Source organism: Canis lupus, chromosome 22 (assembly GCF_003254725.2).
Source record: "Canis lupus dingo isolate Sandy chromosome 22, ASM325472v2, whole genome shotgun sequence".
NCBI classification, from domain to species: Eukaryota; Metazoa; Chordata; class Mammalia; order Carnivora; family Canidae; genus Canis; species Canis lupus.
This window is the reverse complement of record NC_064264.1, coordinates 57,738,302-57,757,602: the sequence shown is the minus strand read 5'-3', so window position 1 is coordinate 57,757,602 and position 19,301 is coordinate 57,738,302. Positions and strand designations below refer to the sequence as shown.

The 19,301-nt window shown below is 38.8% G+C and overlaps 1 protein-coding gene and 1 long non-coding RNA gene across 6 annotated transcripts in view; one reads left to right on the top strand and one right to left on the bottom strand.

The window, feature by feature from the left end:
- MYO16 (myosin XVI) overlaps nucleotides 1-19,301 on the bottom strand; it is a 481,094-nt gene that overhangs the window by 159,672 nt on the left and 302,121 nt on the right. Inside the window, exons 22-23 of the mRNA XM_049099266.1 lie at nucleotides 12,379-12,531; nucleotides 8,453-8,653 (exon numbers count right to left, since the gene is read on the bottom strand). Of these exons, the coding sequence (XP_048955223.1) occupies nucleotides 8,453-8,653; nucleotides 12,379-12,531 (354 nt within the window). The remainder of the gene's footprint in view (nucleotides 1-8,452; nucleotides 8,654-12,378; nucleotides 12,532-19,301) is intronic.
- LOC112655867 (uncharacterized) overlaps nucleotides 12,460-19,301 on the top strand; it is a 60,051-nt gene continuing 53,209 nt past the window's right edge. For 4 of the 5 annotated variants that reach the window (XR_003133924.3, XR_007404872.1, XR_007404873.1 and 1 more), the window contains exons 1-2: nucleotides 12,460-12,596; nucleotides 18,369-18,529. This is a non-coding gene — a long non-coding RNA (uncharacterized LOC112655867). Of the gene's footprint in view, nucleotides 12,597-18,368; nucleotides 18,646-19,301 lie in introns of those variants that run through there. The other variant, XR_007404871.1, reaches the window with a different exon arrangement.

Genomic DNA, 19,301 nt, shown 5'->3' with positions numbered 1-19,301 from the left:
ATTCTTGAATATAATACATCACATCAGAATGTACATAAAGAATGGATTATAGGAAAAGAAATGAAAGATCATCTTCAAGCAAATATAAATGGGTCTGATAACTTTTCACAAGTGGTTTCAACTTTCTATCTGAGGTTTGCTGACAAGAGTCTCAATTTTGTGTGTAGTGGTGAATTGATCTCTCTATAGCCATCCATATTTATAAGTAGAGACTTCTACTTTTTTACTTTTCCATTAAGTGATTCTGTCTAACAGTACTGCTTGCTTTTATTCTGATTCGCTTTATGTAATAAATACTAATAAACAAAGAAAGTTAGGAGCACACAGCATTATTGTTAAGGATTCTTATCTAGCATCTGAATATAGACATTGCCTTGAAATTGCCATACCTGAAACTTATGAATATGCCTCATTGGTTCCTTTTAAGGGGGAAAAAAAAAAACCAACAACCCAATCAACTAACAATAAGATATTAATATTTCAAGAAACCTACAGTTCCTTATTTACAATTTTCTGTGGATCCATGAAGATAACAGAACCTATTAAATCCCCGAAGAAACAGTGAGATGCCCTGAATGAGAGCCTGCATTTTCTATTCCAGACAAACCCCTGGATAAGGAAACATTTATCAGGTCTCCTACAGAAATTTACGCCAGAGGCAAAACTGATATGAGCAACAGAGGACCAGGGGCCTTGCTGAGTTCATTTTTATTTTTCCAGAAGTCTGCCCAAGAGGTGAGCACATACAGATGTAAATGAAGCTCATTCTGTGTGGGTCAAGATATCTTGGTCAGGAAAAAAAAAAAAAAAAAAAAAGAAAAAAAAAAAAAGGAAAAAAGTTATCTTGGTCAAATACCCTTTAATAGTATCTGTTTGGCTTAGACCAGACAGCTTTCATTGTTAAGTCTGGGATCCTGCCTGGAGAAAAGAGAGACAAATAAATGGAAGGCTCCCTATTGATTAGTTCATCTCCTTTTTTCTTTTGATTTAAAGGTTCACTCTCCAAGTCTTCTTGGGCTCATCGTGTCCCTCACAGATCTCTGGGGTGAAGATCGGTTGACAAGTGACAGAAAGAATTGGGAAATTGAACAGGCCACTATTTCCTCTGCATACGTGTAAATATGTCTGAAGGGACAAGAGGCAAGAGGTGTGCTGTCATCGGTACTGACCTAGAATCTCCTGCAGTAGCTTTACCTCTCAGGTCTGAGTTACAGCATCAATCTCAACCAAAAAATTTCAGACTTAGTTTATCCCATGATAGAGGTAGATCTTATTCAAGGAGAAGAAAAAAAAAATCAGATGTGTTCCAGACTGGCCACAAATCAGTAATATCATTCTTCCTCCACATGACTTTGATCAGTGATGTTTTAGTCATATGGTTCTCATAAAGGCCTGTGGAAATCAGTGACGTGAACACTAATGATCAAGGCCTATGTGTTTGGGATTACCACGTGATCTGCGGGGATGCAGTTTAGGGGACAGAAAAAGGAATCCTGATGAAAATAATCAAAGTCCACCCACGGAAAGACACATCTACAAGCACATTATATAAAAGGGCTATACATTCTTAATCTGTTGTAAAATTACATCTCAGAAAATGTAATATATAAATCGCAGAGAATGCTTTCATTTCCTTCAGGCAAACAACAATGGAAAGGATCTTCTAAAATCTGCAATAAAATTTCACATGCCTCTTTGCCCCATTAAAATATTAGTCATGAAGCTAAATGATAAAGAACATAATTTTTTACACAAATTCTCTAAGATCTAGGAAGAGCTACTTAACATGAAAACAACCTGTTTATTCAGTGGAAAACAGGATGTCACGTTATCATCAGTTAAAACATTATCTAAATATTTTCTCTTCTAGTATTATAATTTTCACAGAAAAATATCTCCATTTCTAGACTTTCCCCTGAAGTTTTTCAAGCATGATAGGAAGAGAGAAAAAATACCGTACTATAACTTTGGTGGTTACATTTTTCCCTATCACCTGTTGAAGTGATGATATTAATTACACTAGGATAAACAAAAATAAATATTCTAATGTGACTTACAAAGTACTGCTTCAGGCACCAAGCAACTAATAAGATACAAAAATTAACAAGTGTATTTTTTGACTAATTAAGGACATTTTATTACTAACTTAATTTACACAAGTCAACTGGGCCCTAATATTCTCATCTGAAAATATAGCCAGTGGATTAGACGATCCCTGAAATATTTTCTAGTCTTCAATACTTGTTATTGATGAGTTCAAAATATTGCTAAATAGAGTGGTGCACCTACATGGAAAGACCTTCAGCTATTATTGGGGAACTATGACTCATATTTGATGTAACACCTCAAAATAATCTTCGGGGCATTGATTTCTTGCCTAATATGTGACCTCAGAACAAGTTTATGAGGTTGACAATTATATTCTCCTGAATTACAAACTCTATGGATGTAGCAACTGTGGGTCAGTGTCCTGCTCAAAGCCCCGGTGATGAAATCCCCATGTGTCCTGCAGACCTCCTCTACAGTATCACACGGATTTGAGGACTATAGACAAAAAAACACTTTAAGAATTTCACACACACTGTAATGGAGATGGGGGCCTACATGGTACTGGAAATGAGAAGCGAAATAGGGTAGTGTGACCTACCACCCTGTGGTGGGTTGAATAGTGTACCCTCAAAATTCATGTCCACCCAGAACCACAGAATGTGACCTTATTTGGAAATAAGATCTTTCAAAGATGTAATTATATAAGACAAGGTCACAGTGGATAGGGTGGGCTCTAAATCCAATGCCTGATGCCTTTAAAGAAGACGAGGGGAGGCCACGGGAAGACAGAGGCAGAGACTGGGAGCTGTATCTACAAGTCAAGCAATGTTGACACTGGCACCCACCAGAAGTCAGAGAGAAGCTTGGAACAGAGTTCCCTCAGACTCTGCTGAAGGGACCAAACCTACTGACACTGGATTTTGGATTCTAGTCTCTGGAAATGTGGGGGTAAATTTCTTCTGTTTCAATTACACAGCTTGTAGAACTTTGTTAAGGCACCCCCAGGAGACTCACGCATAGCTGTTCAATCTTTGGCGAGTCATTGAACTTCACCAAGGCTTACTTAACTGAAAAACTGACACAGCAACATTCATACAAAAGGTCTCAGAAGAACTTTGTAAATCAAAAAAATGCCATGCCAGCATCAGACATCGCTATTGATTAGGGAAGGAAGAGATCAATGAAATTTGGATCAGGCCAAGACCTTGCTCCTAAGATGGGTAAAGTTTGGAAGGACAGGAAAGGGGTATTCCAGGTGAAGAGAACCACATGAGCAAAAATGGAGGTGGAGAAATGTAGGGGGCTCTTTCAAATGAATCAAATGTAAAGAAATTACATAATCTTATGAGTTAAAACCACTCCATTCTCTTCTGGAGGCCAGAACTCTGACATCAAGCATCTTTACCCTCCTGGAGGCTTGAAGGGACATGCATTCCTACCTTTTCTAGCCTCTGGGGGCCCTAAAGCTCCTTGCCCATGGCTGCATCTCTCCCGTCCCTGCCTCCATGCTTGCATGGCCTCCTTTTCTCTCCCAAATCTCTCTCTGCTTCCTTCCCATAACCTTGGATTTAGAGTCCCCCAGATAATCCAGGGTAATCTTCTAACCTCGAGATCCTGAATTTAACTATATAAGCAAAGACACTTTTTCCAAATAAGATTCCATTCCCAGGACCTAGGGGTGAGCACATGGCCATATCTTTCTGGGGGGCTACCATTCAGCCCACTGCAATATTTAAGGGTTTGGAGAGAGAAACACAGACACATCATCTCAGGCAAGAACAATGTCACCAACTTGATTTGTATAAACCAGGCCACTCATACAGGACACTCATCTGGGCTCTAAAGAGAATCACTTTGTGTTTAAGCAAATTATTGCACTAAACAACTTTCAATGACCTTATGAGCAGACTACAAAGGTCAGATAGGCAAGTATCATATATTTTATAACTATTACTTTGACCTGTATTTTCATTGATTTAATTTTTATTACTTCAGATTGCTTTAGTATCTCCTAATCCATTCACTTTTCTCACATTAAAATTTAGGACCTTCAAAATACTATTTCCTATTAGAGTTAGTTCAGAATCACCTTAATGGAAATTCAAATTTCCTCAGAGCCAATGTCTTTTTCCAAATAATAATTCTTCTTTCTTTCAAGATTCTTAATTTTAAAAGCCAATAAAACTAGACACTCTTCTGGATTTGATGCTTATCCATCATTTAAATCACCATTAGAGGTTCAAGAGCAATTCCTAAAACAGCTAATCCATATATGATTTAAAATTTGCTAAAACAAATAACAACAACAACAAAAAACCCTCAGCCTTCTTTAATTCAGATCCATGCTCATTAATGAGACTCTGTTAATATTTCATGCACAGCCTCTTCCCATTTACTTTAGAATATTTCTGTAATGGAGATTGGAAAATACACCCAGGCTCCTATGAGTAATGAAAAATTCAAATGTGTTTAGGAAAGATCTTCAGCTATAATTCAAATAGTGTTACTTAAACATCTCTAAAAGGACCTAGGAGCCTCTGCTCCAAACAAGATTCAGAAGCATAGCGGGGTCTCATAGCCAGAGTAGAACTGTTAGAGGGGCAAGTCTTTACTGGTAGGCTGGATGTCAATATTGTTACCAGCCACAATGATCATCCTGCCCGTGTGAGGTAAGTTTTCACTCGCCAAACCAGGTAAACCAGTCACAGAAGAGCAAATGGTGATCCGAGTGACACTCTAGCCCATCCATCTGGCCAAAAAAGAGGTCACAAAGAAACCCAAGAACCCTAGAGCCACTGAGCTCTTCCCTGGGATCAGCTTTATCACCAAAGGGCCCTTCAGGAATGCTCATACTACTGTCCAAAATAGATCGTGCATGCTGTTTCTAAACCAATTAGCTCGTTGCTCTGTCTCTGGATTTATAAAATGCAGAATATGCTGCTTTTCTTGAAAATGTAAAAGCTCAAAATTAAATATATGTAGCTACATCTGATGATTAGAAAGGCATATGGCTTGACATATTGCCACAAATTACATATAATCTATACTGTAACATGTGAATGAGTCCTTAGGGAGTCCTTGGGGTAAGACTCATTAGTAGATCTCAGTTAAATGAAAGATTTTTATAAAACCACAAAATTGACTCCAATTATGGAAAATCCTGCTTAAAACATAAAGGCACTTTTACAGAAAAATTCATAATTCCATGGGGTTTGGCTCTGAGGCAGCTAATCAATTGACTGGCTCTGCTTTGCTTTATCGCTATCAGAGCTCAATAAAATAACTGTATTTATTCAAACTGATTGTTTTTGTTTCCCCAAGTTTTTTCTTTAAAAAAAAAACTGAAATTCTATTAAGTGGTTACAGAACAATTTTTAGAAGCAAACATAAAATAATTAACAAAGTATTATCCCAAAGCTTGGTCCCATTCAGTTTCATGCAATTAGCATTTATTGAACAATCTAACAAATCTCCAAGATTCAATACAAACAGACTTAGGAGGCGGGTCAGGTAGAGACGGACTTAAGATAACTTGCTTAAAACTTAGAATCACTACTTATGTCTCATTGCAATACTTCAACTAAATCCTACGAATTAATAAATGCTCAGTATGAAGAAAATATTAAAAATTCGAATACAGGACTAGAAGATTAGGTACTGTTAGAAAAAATTTTAAAGGCTAAATCTCTCATACGTAAAGGCAGTTAATGGGTTAACAACACTCTAGGAGTGTGTGTGTGTGTGTGTGTGTGTGTGTGTGTATTTGTGTTAAATCTTGCACCGAGTCCCTCTCCATGGCCATTCACTGCTCGGTTCATCCTACTGCTCCATGCTACCATAACTTCTCCTCGCCTACCTGTTCCACTCAGGTGTATCTCCTGCTGACCACATTCCTCCTTCTTTTCCCTTGGTTTTCATGATTCTCTTTCCTATTCCTTTTCTTCATCTTCTCCATGCTCTTCCTAAGTGAAATCATCAAGATACACATTTCCACAAATATGCCTATGTTTCTAAAAACAACCAACCTCTTTTATTTGTCACATCCTATTGAAGTTTCTATTAAAAACCTCAAATTCAAAATATCTATACTGAATATCTTTCCTCCCAGACTGCCTCTTTTCCAGGATTTCCTCTTGTGGTTGGCACTAGAACCATCTGACCATAGGAGAGATATGCCTGTCATTTCAAGCTACTGTTCCCACTGGCTTTGGAGATTGTGTCATTGGCATTGCGTCATTGGCATTGCAGCCTCCTCTTGAGGACACCAGCTCTGCGATCTTCTCCTTCGGTCCAAACTCAGTGCTTGCTTGTTTCCAGAACCTCCTTCCTCTCTCCCCGAGTCTATCCTATATCGTGTCCTTTGTGTCTCTCCCCGAGTCCACCCTATGTCGTGTCCTCTGTGTCTCACTTTATGTCGTATCTTCTGTGCCTCACTGTCTGAAAATATTTAAGGAGTTAACACAATCAAGAGGAGTAGGTCCTCAGTAGTCCATATATATTTATTCATGATTTGGCCCCAAAGAGCCTTTCTTGAGATTTATTTCCAGCCAATCTCTGTAGACTTAACTGTACTTCTTGTACCATTTCCCATATCTAGAGTGGGTGGACACTACAGCACTCTCAGGAAGAGCCGCCTTCCTGCACTGCACACGTCCGAAGGCAGGAGGATTCTCAGACTTCTTTGCAGCTAGCATCTGATTGTTCTTTAGCTTCCACCAATCTGGGACTATTGCACAAGATTCAAAGGTAGGCGTGATGGAGGCCATGCTTCTGCTGCTTCTCCTGTTTTGGCTCATAAGCACATCATGAAGATGCTTCGTCTTCTCTCACAGTGGAGAACCCCAGGCCCAGTCACTGTGTCCCTGACTCCTCCATGCTGAGTGTCAGAGTATAGGCCCTTTAAAGATATCAGCAGTGGGTGGTGGCCACGGAGAGTCAGAACCTAGAGCAGCAGCTTCTCGATTTGTCTGGAAGCTTCCGGATCAAAGATGAGGCCATGGTTAGGTTGGAAACTCCATCCTGTAGTGTGGTTTTGAGTTATTTCTGAATGTTCAGCTTGGAGTCTCGTGAGGGTTATTTTCCCATACCAAATTATTTTTCACTTGAATAGCTATAGTGGATTCTGCTCGATGCAACTGCATCCTGGGGGATGCACATGCTATTCAAAATTCCACATCTACCCCAGAATGCTCCTTCCTTTTATCCTCACTGAACTCTATCTCATCCCCACATTTGACCTCCACTAGAATATATTTCCACACTTAGGTTGGGAGCCAAATGATTGCTTCCTTCTTCAGGGTAATATAGAGCTTCGTTAATATTACCAATGTTATTATAAGCAAATTCTATCATAACTATGTTAATTTGCCTTTTCCTGATTTGCTGACAGTGAGATATGTGAGGGCAAACAATGCAGTTTATTCATCTGTTTCTCTAATACTCTGGGTTTGGCACCTAGTAGAGTCTCAGTGGACACTGGCTGGAATGATCTGAAACACGCTGATTGGAGGTTTCACCTTCCGGTATGTGACTTCCGCTAAGTGCCAAATGGGAGAAAACCAGGGGCCACGAATTCAAAAGTGGAAGACAGTTAACGTAGATGGGCCTGGATTGAGGGTAAGTGGGACTTGGATTGGAGTATCTAAAGATGTATACAGTGTGACCTTGGGAAGAAGGCAAGGAGGGTATTTCAAGCTTGACCAGGAGGAGTGGATGCCCAGAGAAGCATGGAATGCAGAAACAGTGAGTGGATTAGAAAAAGTCCCCTGAACAGAGGTGTCACCTGATGGTGGTGGTGGGGGGGGGGGGGAGCGGGGGTAGGGGGATTGTGACATGTAAGCCATGGCTAAAAAGACCAGCATCACCTCAGAGCCTGGGATATCAGCCTGGCCTACAGAGTGTGAGGATTTTTTAAGCAGGTAAGAGGAGCTACTTGAAGGTACCTAAGAAAGAAAACATATTTTACTAAACTGGTTAAGGAGCTGAGAGAAGATTGAGAGTAGCTTTCTTTACTCAGGTTGATATGCTTTAAGAAAAATAATTTAATACTAAAAACTGCATTGAGGGCAAGCAAACTCAAAAGACCAATATTTGTTTAGATAATGAAGGGATCCCAGAGTTCAGAGCAGAGCTGTGTGTATTAAAGCCACGGCCCTCCTGCTCATGTTATATTAGAATCTGGGGAACATGATGGAATGCCTTGACCACCTGCTTCATCACCCACATTCTGAAGATGCGAAGTCCTTCTCAGGTTAAAATAAAAGAGCTGAGGAAAGTAAAACTGTGCTGGTTGTTCAGCCAACTTTAACTCATGAAAATAAGAAACTCTAAAATATCTAAAACTTGCAAGTTCATCCTGACAACATCGTGACGCATGCGACATCATGCCACTCTTTCAACTCACCCTTCCTGCATAGTGCATGGTGGTGAACGCCGCACCCTGATCTCTGAGTGCAACATTCCCGTTCCCATCCTTCATGGGGGAATACACGGCATTTGTGTTTGAAGATTCTAGGAGACTTTGTAGCTTTTTGGGAAGATTCGGTTCCATTGACCAAATCATCTGACTTTCTTCATCCAATAAAGAGAGAAATCCAGATGGCTTCTGAAAATCAAGAAGAGAGAATATGTTTCTTCCATCACTCAAATGGATGGTTCTGTTATCATGCAGGTATGCTCATTTGTATTTTCATTATGTTCCTATAAGCACTGAAAAAAATGAATTCATCTACTTTTAATACACATCTATGTTTGCTCACTATCATATCCCTAATACCTGGCCAAACTCTGAGATAATGTAGGCTGTAACAGTATTGGTTGATTAATAATTGATTATAATTGATTATAATAATTGATTATAATTGATTATAATAATTGATTATTCATTGATAATGAATACACGGATTAACGAGTGTGTTTTAAGGTCATTAAAACACTGGAGATATTAAAAAGTATATTCTTATTTCAGTAAGAAAAATAAAATTGCCAAAAAAAGGAGAAGTATAATTTTTCTTGACCTCTAGCCTGTATCGACCTCTTCATAGTTAACAGTGGGCAAGTCACTTATCCAAAAACCAAAGCTACAATCCTGTTGAGTCATAAAAATTCTAGAAAAATCCTATTCAGCAGGAAGTAGAAGTGACTATAATATTTCAGTATTAAGACCGGGAACATATAAAGTTGGAAGCCATAACTTGTAAAAATTCAAATTAGAAGTCTGACAGTTTATAGCTGTCAAACACGGAAGCTAAAGTCATACATAAGCAACCACTTAAAATTAATCTCACGTGAAGGAAAACGCTGCTTGAAAGAACTTCTCAACCACTGACAGTTCGCTTCCCGCACACAGAGGACACCATTGTGCCCACGCGGTTTACACATCGGATGAATAACTTTTACCCACTGTCGTGCTGTTTATCTTTCCTTCCCTAGGAAAGTTCTTCTGTTGACATGTCAAATCGACCTTTGAAAATAAGGTAATTTATATTATTTATTTTTACCTTATTCTGTCATATAGCTTAATTCTTCACATCAAGTCAGCATGCTTATGGAGATGTGAATCTATAAAATAATTCTTCTCAGGAAGTGAAGGGATCTATACTGACCCGAGGTCACCAAACCATGACATCACAGGCCTTTCATGATGTTATTTATTTGGCCAATAGAAAGTTGTTTCCTTGTGGCTGAACTATTTTAGTTGTTTCAAGCCCTTTAGAGTTTCCTCATGGTAAGGAAAATGCAGAGACAGTTGTCTCAGGTATGCAAAAGTTGGAATACTTCTAGTGCCACCCATAGAGAAGAAAGGTTGAAAGTGGCAGCTATGGGAAGGCTCTATACCCGGTGGGCACTCACCTACCAAGGGGTGCCCTTTGCAGGACATTTGGCAACTGAAGGTTATCTCTGGAGTGAGCAGACAGACAGCCTCCCTGGGAAGGAAGGAGAAGAAGGACTGGCAAAGGGTGAAAGGAGCACCAGGAAGGAATTGGATAGGGCTACAAAAAGCAAGCTGACACACCTCAGCAAAAGACCTAGGTCACTAACACCTCCAGAGACTTGTGGTACCAACACAGAGGTGGATTGGTCAGGGGGTGTGGAGAAGGAAGTCCACTGTATGGCACATACTCAGATAACCTGGGACCCTATAAAGAGCCCAGAGGTGCAAAAATAAAAGTATAGGTACACAAAATGGATGGAGAGAAGCCCGAAAAGAAAAGTCAATGAGGAGTTGGCAAGGACCGGTCATGCTTGGGATGTTTCGAAAGATCAGGTTCTTCATTTCAATTTGTAAAACCTATTTGCTGAAGAGTAAGATGGTGATACTTAAGAGCATAAGTTGCTTCTTCACCTGTGCATTTGAGTATCGTGCCACAATGCTCCTTCATGTGCTATTACGCTTACACTCCTCTCACACACACTCGAGTATGCACAGACACGCTCTGTGCATGGAGGGGTAAATGGACTAGTTAAAGGTGTTGCATGGGCATTCATGTTTCAGGGGCAGTGACAGACCTTCTCTTTGGAGGCTAGAATTTAGAGATTTAGTGCGTGTTTCAGTAACTCAAAGTCAAGGCCCCACATAGTACAAGGGAAGTGATTGCTTCCAATATAGCCAAACTGCTCTACTCCAAAAGCAAGAGGATATTTTCCAAGGATAGAGTAGTCGGATACCAATGAGATATTTTTTAAAGGATTACAATTTGTATTGTCTCCAAAAGTGTTACAATTCATATGTATTATGTTTTCTGGATGTCTGATACCAAGCCATGAAAGAATGGTGATAGTCAAACTATGACTTGGAAACTTGCTGATGTGTCTGAAGAAGAAAACAGAACATGGAAAAGAAGTCATAAAAAATGGCTCTCAATTCCTTCAGAAGTAAAGGCTTAAGCGAGATGGAGTTGTTGTGCAAAGTATATGCCATTTCACCTCAACAACAGAAATCAATGAAGATCAACAGTTCCAAAATGCACTATACATGTGGAGAGTCAGGTGAGAATCTGATCCCTTCCTCCATGGACATAAGACAAATGCATGTTTGTTGAAACATGAATGTGGCTTAAGCAAAAATCCAGATGTCTGTGAGCAGGAGAGGATTGCAGGTACTGTAATCAAGAAGGAAACAAGAAGCTTCCTTTATATTGTGGGGTACACCTGCCTGGTATGCATATTTGCAGGTACATCCAAGCTTCACCCTATACTTGGTATAGCTCTTCATTCTTATGGGTATCAAAGTGTAGTCACAAAAATGCCCACTCTCATTTCCAACTGACGAGTGTCCTCCTATGGAAATAATCACTCCATGGCAAGATCTCAAGGATAGCCATTGAAGAGATAGAAAGAAGGTCATGCTGCTGGCCACTGGTTAGCATTCAAGGATACAGCCACAAGCGAGAATGAGGGTGGCAGGTGTCTGAGACTTTCCATACACAGCTCACTATATACTGCCGTCACTGTGAAGACATTTTTAAACCTTACATAGAGAAGTTATATACCATGTGTGTCATGATGAAGGAGGGCTTCCTGGAGGAAGAGGGCTTCTTCTGTCATTAAAATAAAGAATGTTGACGAGCAGACAACAGGAGAAGAATATTTTACATATTAGGCAAATGTGTAAAATAAACATATAAATCTACATTTATAGAAATAAAGGGTAGGAAATTGCATCCTATGCTCTCCAGTGGCTGAAAGGTAGCAGGCTTAAGCAATGTTCAAGCATTGTAGAGATATTATTGATAGGTGTATATCATGTCTTTCTACATTAGTACAGAGGGATTGCTGTTTGTGTAGGAGATTTTTGTTTTTATGATAAAGATATCGAGGCAAAGATTCTTGCATTATACGGTAGAGATAATAAAGGTTAAGAGTCAACACTGGCAGATGTCCTAAGATTGTATGTCCATATACAGATCTATCAATGGTTTTCCATATTTCAAATTATAAATTGAAGAAAAATTTAAAAGATTCACTGAATCTGTTCTATGATCTTGTTAGTCTTACTATTGTCTTATAAAATATTAATTTTGTACACTGGGGATTTGGAACTGTGCCAAAGGAGAGTTTTATTGACAAAAACAATGCTGAATATTTTTATAACAAAATTATCTGGTATTTCTAGTCCTTTCAATGAACTGATAATCCCTCAAATGTCCCTTCAGAAAAGGGTAACTTGTCCTCCTAAATCAGCTCTGAAAAAAATAAATTTCTGAAAAAAAAAAAAAAAGCAAAGTCTCATATATAAAGATATCTCCAAATAAAGGCCCCTTGAAAGAAAATTCTTTGTCTCCAATATATTTAAATCCTGCAAAGTATCTAATTATATTATATGAATACCTGGAAAAAAAAATCCAAAACTCCAGCCTGGTTACCAGGAGAATAAGCTGTTTCCATGGCAACTCCCTCTTGTACACATTCTGTTTGCTCGTGTAGAAAAAGTACTTCATTGATGTAGTGGTGCATCTTCTCATTGGTCATGTTGACACAAAGCTATTGGAGGGGAGAAAGAAAACAATTATGGCCATGCAAATCCACTCGTTCTGGGACGATTTCAGGTCAGTGACATATTGACTCAAGAATGTTCCACACCCATTCATTAGTCTATTCAGATTAATTGTTACAGTGCCGCTTGAGAAGTCAAAGAAAAGAGTTTCACCTGATATTGTTGACTTCTTACGGTCTCATTATTCAATTTAAAGACAAGAAATATAATTTTAACACTAACTTACAAAGTTGGGGTTTAAAATACAGCTGAGTATTTTAAAATTTTCCAAAAGGAAATTATATCTGGGCTCTCGTCAACAATTGAGGATAAAAGTTGGGTTTCTTCCTTCTGTCTGATTTGGCCAGTGGTTGTTAGAACTACTCTCTGTCCCTTGACAACTAGAGTCCCTGAGATACTGGTAAAATTGGAAGTGCTTCATATTTATGTTAAAGCTTTCTTTGACAAACCCTCACTTTCACCCATCAATTCTCGGGATATAAAAATATTACAACCACCTCCGGTGACAACATGTCACATAAGACATTGAACTTGACATGTGTGGTTGTTAAGGCAAAAACAGTTTGAATATGGACACAGACCAATAAGTCTGCACATTACACTGGCAAAGAGAGAGACGGAACTCATTATTTAAATATCATATGGAAAATCCTTCCTTCCTTGTAACTGATACAGCCTCGCACATTCATCCCCTTGCTTTGTTCCACTGAAACTAGAGTGAGACCAGCCGACCCAGATCTGTGCTTACTCGCCAGAGTATAAATCTCCAGCAGTGATTCTGGAAAGACAAGCCCCTTCCATAAAACTTGTGTAGCATCTGTTCACTGTAGCAGCCCCACCAGGAAAGTAATACATTTACTCATTACTCTCATTTTGTCATAAATGAAAAACAGAAATTTCTGAAAACTGTTGGTAGACAAGAAAAATGGAGACTTTAAGAGCTTATTTCACTTTGTTTAAAAAATAATACTTTGAGATGTTTCCCCAATCTAATCAGATGTTATACTCCTCTAATAATGAAGAAATGTTGTTACTAAAGATGAAGGAAAGCTATCAAAGGCTGTTAAAAACTAGGGATGAAATATTTTCAGTAAATGAACAGAAAATAAATGACTCCATTATGGAATGAAACCGCCGGAAAATACTCTCCTTAATTATATGATAAATACAATTGTCATTTTTCCAACTTTTTGATATTAAAAAATATATGAAATCATTTAAGAAGACATAAGTTGATTCTGTATCTCAGCAGTCCGATCTTCTACCAAAGAAGTGGTTTATAAGTGGTTCTGGAGAATATGCCCACATGTGATATATTTTAAGAAATGAATTGCTCAGGAGATAAAGGTCGAAGCCATGAAAAATAAGGAGATGCCTGTTACTGTGTGTTGTCTGATAGATTACTGTCTGATGAAGTATTCCAAAACAAGAACATCCCTGGATGATTCTCTATTGTATAAGAAACACCCAAATTACAGGACATGTATCTCTATTTTCAGTAACTGAAAATACTTAGATGTGGATGTCTCAAACACGTTGAACAGGATTCTCTTATCACTCTGCATTCACAATAGACGGCAGGCCTGTAGTTGCAGAAACTACTTTCCATGACAACTTGCCTGAATCCTCTCACCCTTGACTGCTTCATAGCTGCGCATCTCCCGATATACCTGGCTGTTCTGACTGACTCAGGCTTTTTGTAAAATTATACAAACAGAGCTTTCAATTGCTATTATTTAACTAATATTAATAAAATATTAATACTAATATTAGTTGAGTTGAGTCTTGGCTTTGCCGAATTGATCCGCTGTTTCAGTGAAAATGGTGATACCAAGTGGGAGCATAGTGAAAGTCACAGAAAAATTAGAAGGAGCTGGAGGGGGTCAGAGTACATCTTTTTTCTTCCCTTCTCCCCCCCCCCCCCCCCCCAGGAAGGCCTAAAGTAATCTGCCAAACTTTGGCTAACATAAAAAGGATTTGGCCTGTGGTTTTGGATACAATAACTCAATTTCTTACTCTCCTGGTCATGATGACTCATAAAACATCCAGCTTCTCTACCGAGCCTCAATTTTTTAAGCTGAGGCATCAGACAGTATTTTGTGACATGGAGCAATCAGAAAAATACACCTGAATCTTCTATTGTACATCATGTTCTTTGTATTTGGAGGGGAAAAGAAGAAGTAATTTATTAAAATCCCATAGGGAAAATGCCAGCTGGATGTATAAAGCTGAGTAGGCTGTGGAGGGATTTTTGACTTGCAGCCTTCATTACAATGATGCTCTCCGCAACGGAAATGTTTTCGTGTTTCTAAGAGAAGAGCAATGCTGAGCAGTAAAGGAAATCACGAGGAGTATGCACAGTTCAAAGTGGAATAGTTTTCAAACATTTTGCAGTAATGCGTACATTACACTTTTCTACCAAAACAGTTTGCCTTTCCCTAATCCTATACTGTTCAAAGCACCCACTGCTTGAACCCAAGTTAAAATGTAAAAGAAAAAAAAAAAAAAAGAGAGAAAGAAAAAGAAGAGAAAGAAGGAAAAAAAAAACAGAAAAAAAATGTAAAAGAAGCAGTGTAGCATGAATGTCAACACTGCCAGGAAATGTAGCTAAGGGTGCTAATATGAATATAACAGCCTATGTCAGATATCTAGTTGAAAATGGAAAAAAAATGTATCCCATCCACAAAATAGGTGGCCCCACTCATAGCCAGAGCCTGCCTACCCCTCCTTCAGCTTCACTGAACTGCTGTGTGGTGTGTGCCTATGTGGGTGTGTATTAGACACAACCAGAGAAAGATACAGTGAAATATGTTTACAGGAAAATTAGTTTTCATATCTAGAAGCATCAATGCATTGATAACTGAGAATATGATCGACTTCAGTGCAAAGCAATCATTTTTACTTTTTGACGTCATCCATCAGAATCATAATTGGGTTCCACTAAATTTCTGGGTATTCCTCCGAGCAGCCTGAATGTGAGCGAAGGTAAGTATTCATAGATGAAAATGAGCAATTGTTAAGGACTGTTTAATTAGCGTGCACCCTTCTCTGATTAAAATACATGCTTTGTACATTAAGTGCCGTTGCTAACTGGTTTAATAATAAAAATTATGCACCCCTTGGAAACACTCTTTAGTAACAGAACATTATTGCTTATCCAGATGGCCTATCATTTGTATTAATGACAAACTTAATTTCTTGAGTAAATTTTCGCCAACTGTTCTCCCTTTACTTTTATTACTCAGTGAAATATCTCTGAAGCAAAAATATAATAGAGCATGACATTTACATCACAAAATTAAAGCAGGAGGTTAATTAAAGCTGACTCCAGTTGAAGGCAGAGCCCTAGACATTAGACAGCAATTCACATTCTTACTGCACACTGGAAATGCCCTGGAGCTCTTCGAAAAAGCTGATGTCTCAGCCTGACCCCAAACCAATCTAGTCAGAGTGAGGCCTAGACATTGATATATTTCAAAAGCTTTCCAGGGGATTTTAATATGTAGATATGGTGAACATACTGGAAGAGATTATAGCACAGAACACACACAACCCATTCACTGATTTGTTTCTCAATTAATACAGATATGTCTGTAGACTACAGTAATGGGATGTCAGATTGTGCGGGAATGATGTCAGATTTTAGATATTCTGTGTTTTCAGCACGTGTTCAGCAGAACACTAATTGAATGAAATGTCAATTGACACTGTCTAAAAAACACTATATCAGAATCCCACTGGAGAAACACTGAGCCAACCTAAGGTAATGGTCTTCTCTGCAGGACTTCTCAGGGCCTTTCCTTATGCCACCTATACTGTGAATCTCTATCTTACTTTTTCAAAGCATGCCTCAGGGTTTGTTAGATTGCTCTATGTTCTTTACCCAACAAACCAATCATTCCTGATTTTGACACATTGTCTATAAAACAGCAGGTGCAGAGGCTGGTGAGGGAATGGTACCTCTCTGATTTGTTTCAGCTTTTAAAATCTGTAATTTATTTTGCCTTCTTTGAATATCCTATGATGGTAGAGGCCTTTCTTCTCTCTGTCCTTGTTTGGGAGGGCCTGTTTACTTTCCCTTAGCACCATCTGTCTCAAACTGATAGACAACAGTGCCTCTACTGATGTCATGTACCAGAGGCCCAGGGAGCTGTGTAGACGCCGCATGCTGGGCCCCTTCCCTCCAGGAGCCTAGTCAGCAGGAAGGAGCTGAGTGCCCACCCATGCCAGGCCCTACTGCTGCTGTGGTGTCTTCCCTGGATGGGCTTGGGTTTCATCCTTTCCAGTCTCCCTGCCCCTCCACTTCTCTTTGGTGGATTACTCTTTTCTAAACAAACCAAATGTCCTTGGCCCTTTTGGTTGCCCTTTGAAACTTCAAAATCAAACTGCAGAACAGGTTTTAAGCAAAGCTAGGTGGAAGTTACGTCACAGGCGTAAAAACATCGTTTCTATTCAGGCGTGCCTGGGTGGCTCCATCAGCCAAGCGGTCAACTCCTGGTTTCAGCTCAGCTCATGATCCCGCGGTCGTGGGATCGAGTCCCACGTGGAGCTCCACACTTAGCACAGAGTCTGTTTGAGACACTCTGTCTCCCTCTGCCCCTCCCCATGCTCACGCTCTCAATATATAAATAAATAGATCTTTAAAAAATGCATTGTTTTTATCCAGGCAAACTCTGTCTCAACATTTCTTTTAGTGCTTCTCTTACTTAGAGCCACACAAGCTCACAAAATAAATTCAAATTCTAATGGGCTTAATTCATACTTGTATTCTCCTTTAATAGGAGTAATTACTACTCTGGGATTTGAGGGGTTGACACGAGGGGTGGCCAACAATAAACCCATTGGCTAAATGGACTGCTATATTCTACATCATAATCTACTAACGTCAGAATTGGAAACTACAAATGAAAAGAAAAACTATATTTTTATATATTTTGTATGCTACCTTATCCATAAAATATATCCCTCTATTTACATAAAAGCCATACCCAGTTGTTGGGAATGTAACTTCTGGTCAAAATTCTCATATTTTAAAGTGTCGGGCACTATACTCTTCATCACTTTTCAACAAAAGATAAGTGTGTGTGTGTGTGTGTGTGTGTGTATTTAGCAACAAATCTCATCTTAATCAATATGCCTTCTCGTTTCATATTAACTTGTTAATGTAGGCCTGAAAACAATAATCAATACATAATTTCTACTAAAATATTCATTCTTTTTAAAGTAGTTGTCATTACTCAGGATTAAATGCAAAGCTAAGAGGTACTCCATAAATAACGAGCTCTTCAGGATAGTGGTCACAAGGTGGCAGAGGGATACGCTAGTACAAGGAGCACTGGCCTTGGGGCCAGATGGACGCACATCCACACTGCCCACTTGGCCAGCAAAGCCTTCCCCAGGTGGTTGCCGTGAGAGTCAGAGATCATCCAGAAAGAGGACCCAACTCATAGTGGGGGCTAGAGAACTTGTAGCCATTATTGATTATTTATTAGCAGAAAACTAAATGAATCTATACTCCTGGTCAGCACATTTGGGCTTTCTATCCAAACAGCCGTCACTGTAAATGTAAGCTTTTCCTTGGTTGGTCATCCCTGAAAGAACTCAGTTCACTCTTGTCTAAGGTGACCTGATGGATATTTTCAAACCCATTCATTCTTCTTCCGACATCCTGAAACATTTCCTCTTAATCGCTCTGCAATACAGAAGATACACTTGCATTCTCTAATTTATTTATACATAGTAAAAGGACTTGGTGAAATATTCCACTATAGGAAAAAATGATGCCAAATAAATTTATTAAGTTTTTTATTTCTATATTTAACAGAATAAATAATGTTGCGCCCTAAGAGAAATGCAAGCAAATATACTCATGGATGGGCAGCAGTTTAGAAGATGTAGGATGAAAATACACAATCAAGTCTAGCTTCAGAGAACCTGTGGCTCTGGGGACAGTTCTGAATTCAGAGCTTCATGCTGTGTCCTTCTGTGAGTTACTTAAATTATCTGAGCTTTGCTTTCCTTAACACCAAAATGGTGATATTTTTTAATGTTGTAGTGTCTGGAGGGGAAAATGTCATTAAATGTAGTTTACATACTTAAAATTGTTATTCCCTGTCTCATTTATTTTGTTTCCTTTTCTTAGTTTTATCTTATATTTATGTATATATGTAGGTATGTATGTATTTTTTCAGTAGGCTCCACACCCAACATGAGTCTTGAACTCATGGTCTTGAAACCAAGTTGTACGCTCTACTGGTCATACCAGGCACCCTCACTCAAGACTTCTAGCCATTCTGTCTTTAAGAAATAGAATCTAATATTAGGGGTGCCTGGGTGGCTCAGTGGTTGAGTGTCTGCCTTTGTCTCGGGTAGTGATGCCCAGATCCTCGGATTGAGTCCCTACATCAGGGTTCCCCCAGGGAGCCTGCTTCTCCCTCTGCCTATGTCCCTCTGCCTATGTCTCTGCCTCTGTGTGTGTCTCATGAATAAATAAAATCTGTAAAAAACCAATATTATTGTAAGAAGTACATTAAAATAGCATCTCATTATTTAATTACTGTTTTTCTATAGAACCTGAATAGTACTCTACTAGTTCTGCTAAGTAAAGAAACTAAATATTCTCATTCAAATTCTTCTTAAACTGAGTTGGATATTTAATGTATGTATAATTTTGAGATCTAAATGTGATGAGACTTAACAATAAAATATTTTTTTGTTTTCATAGATCAATCAATAGAGTGGTAAGTGGATCAATATT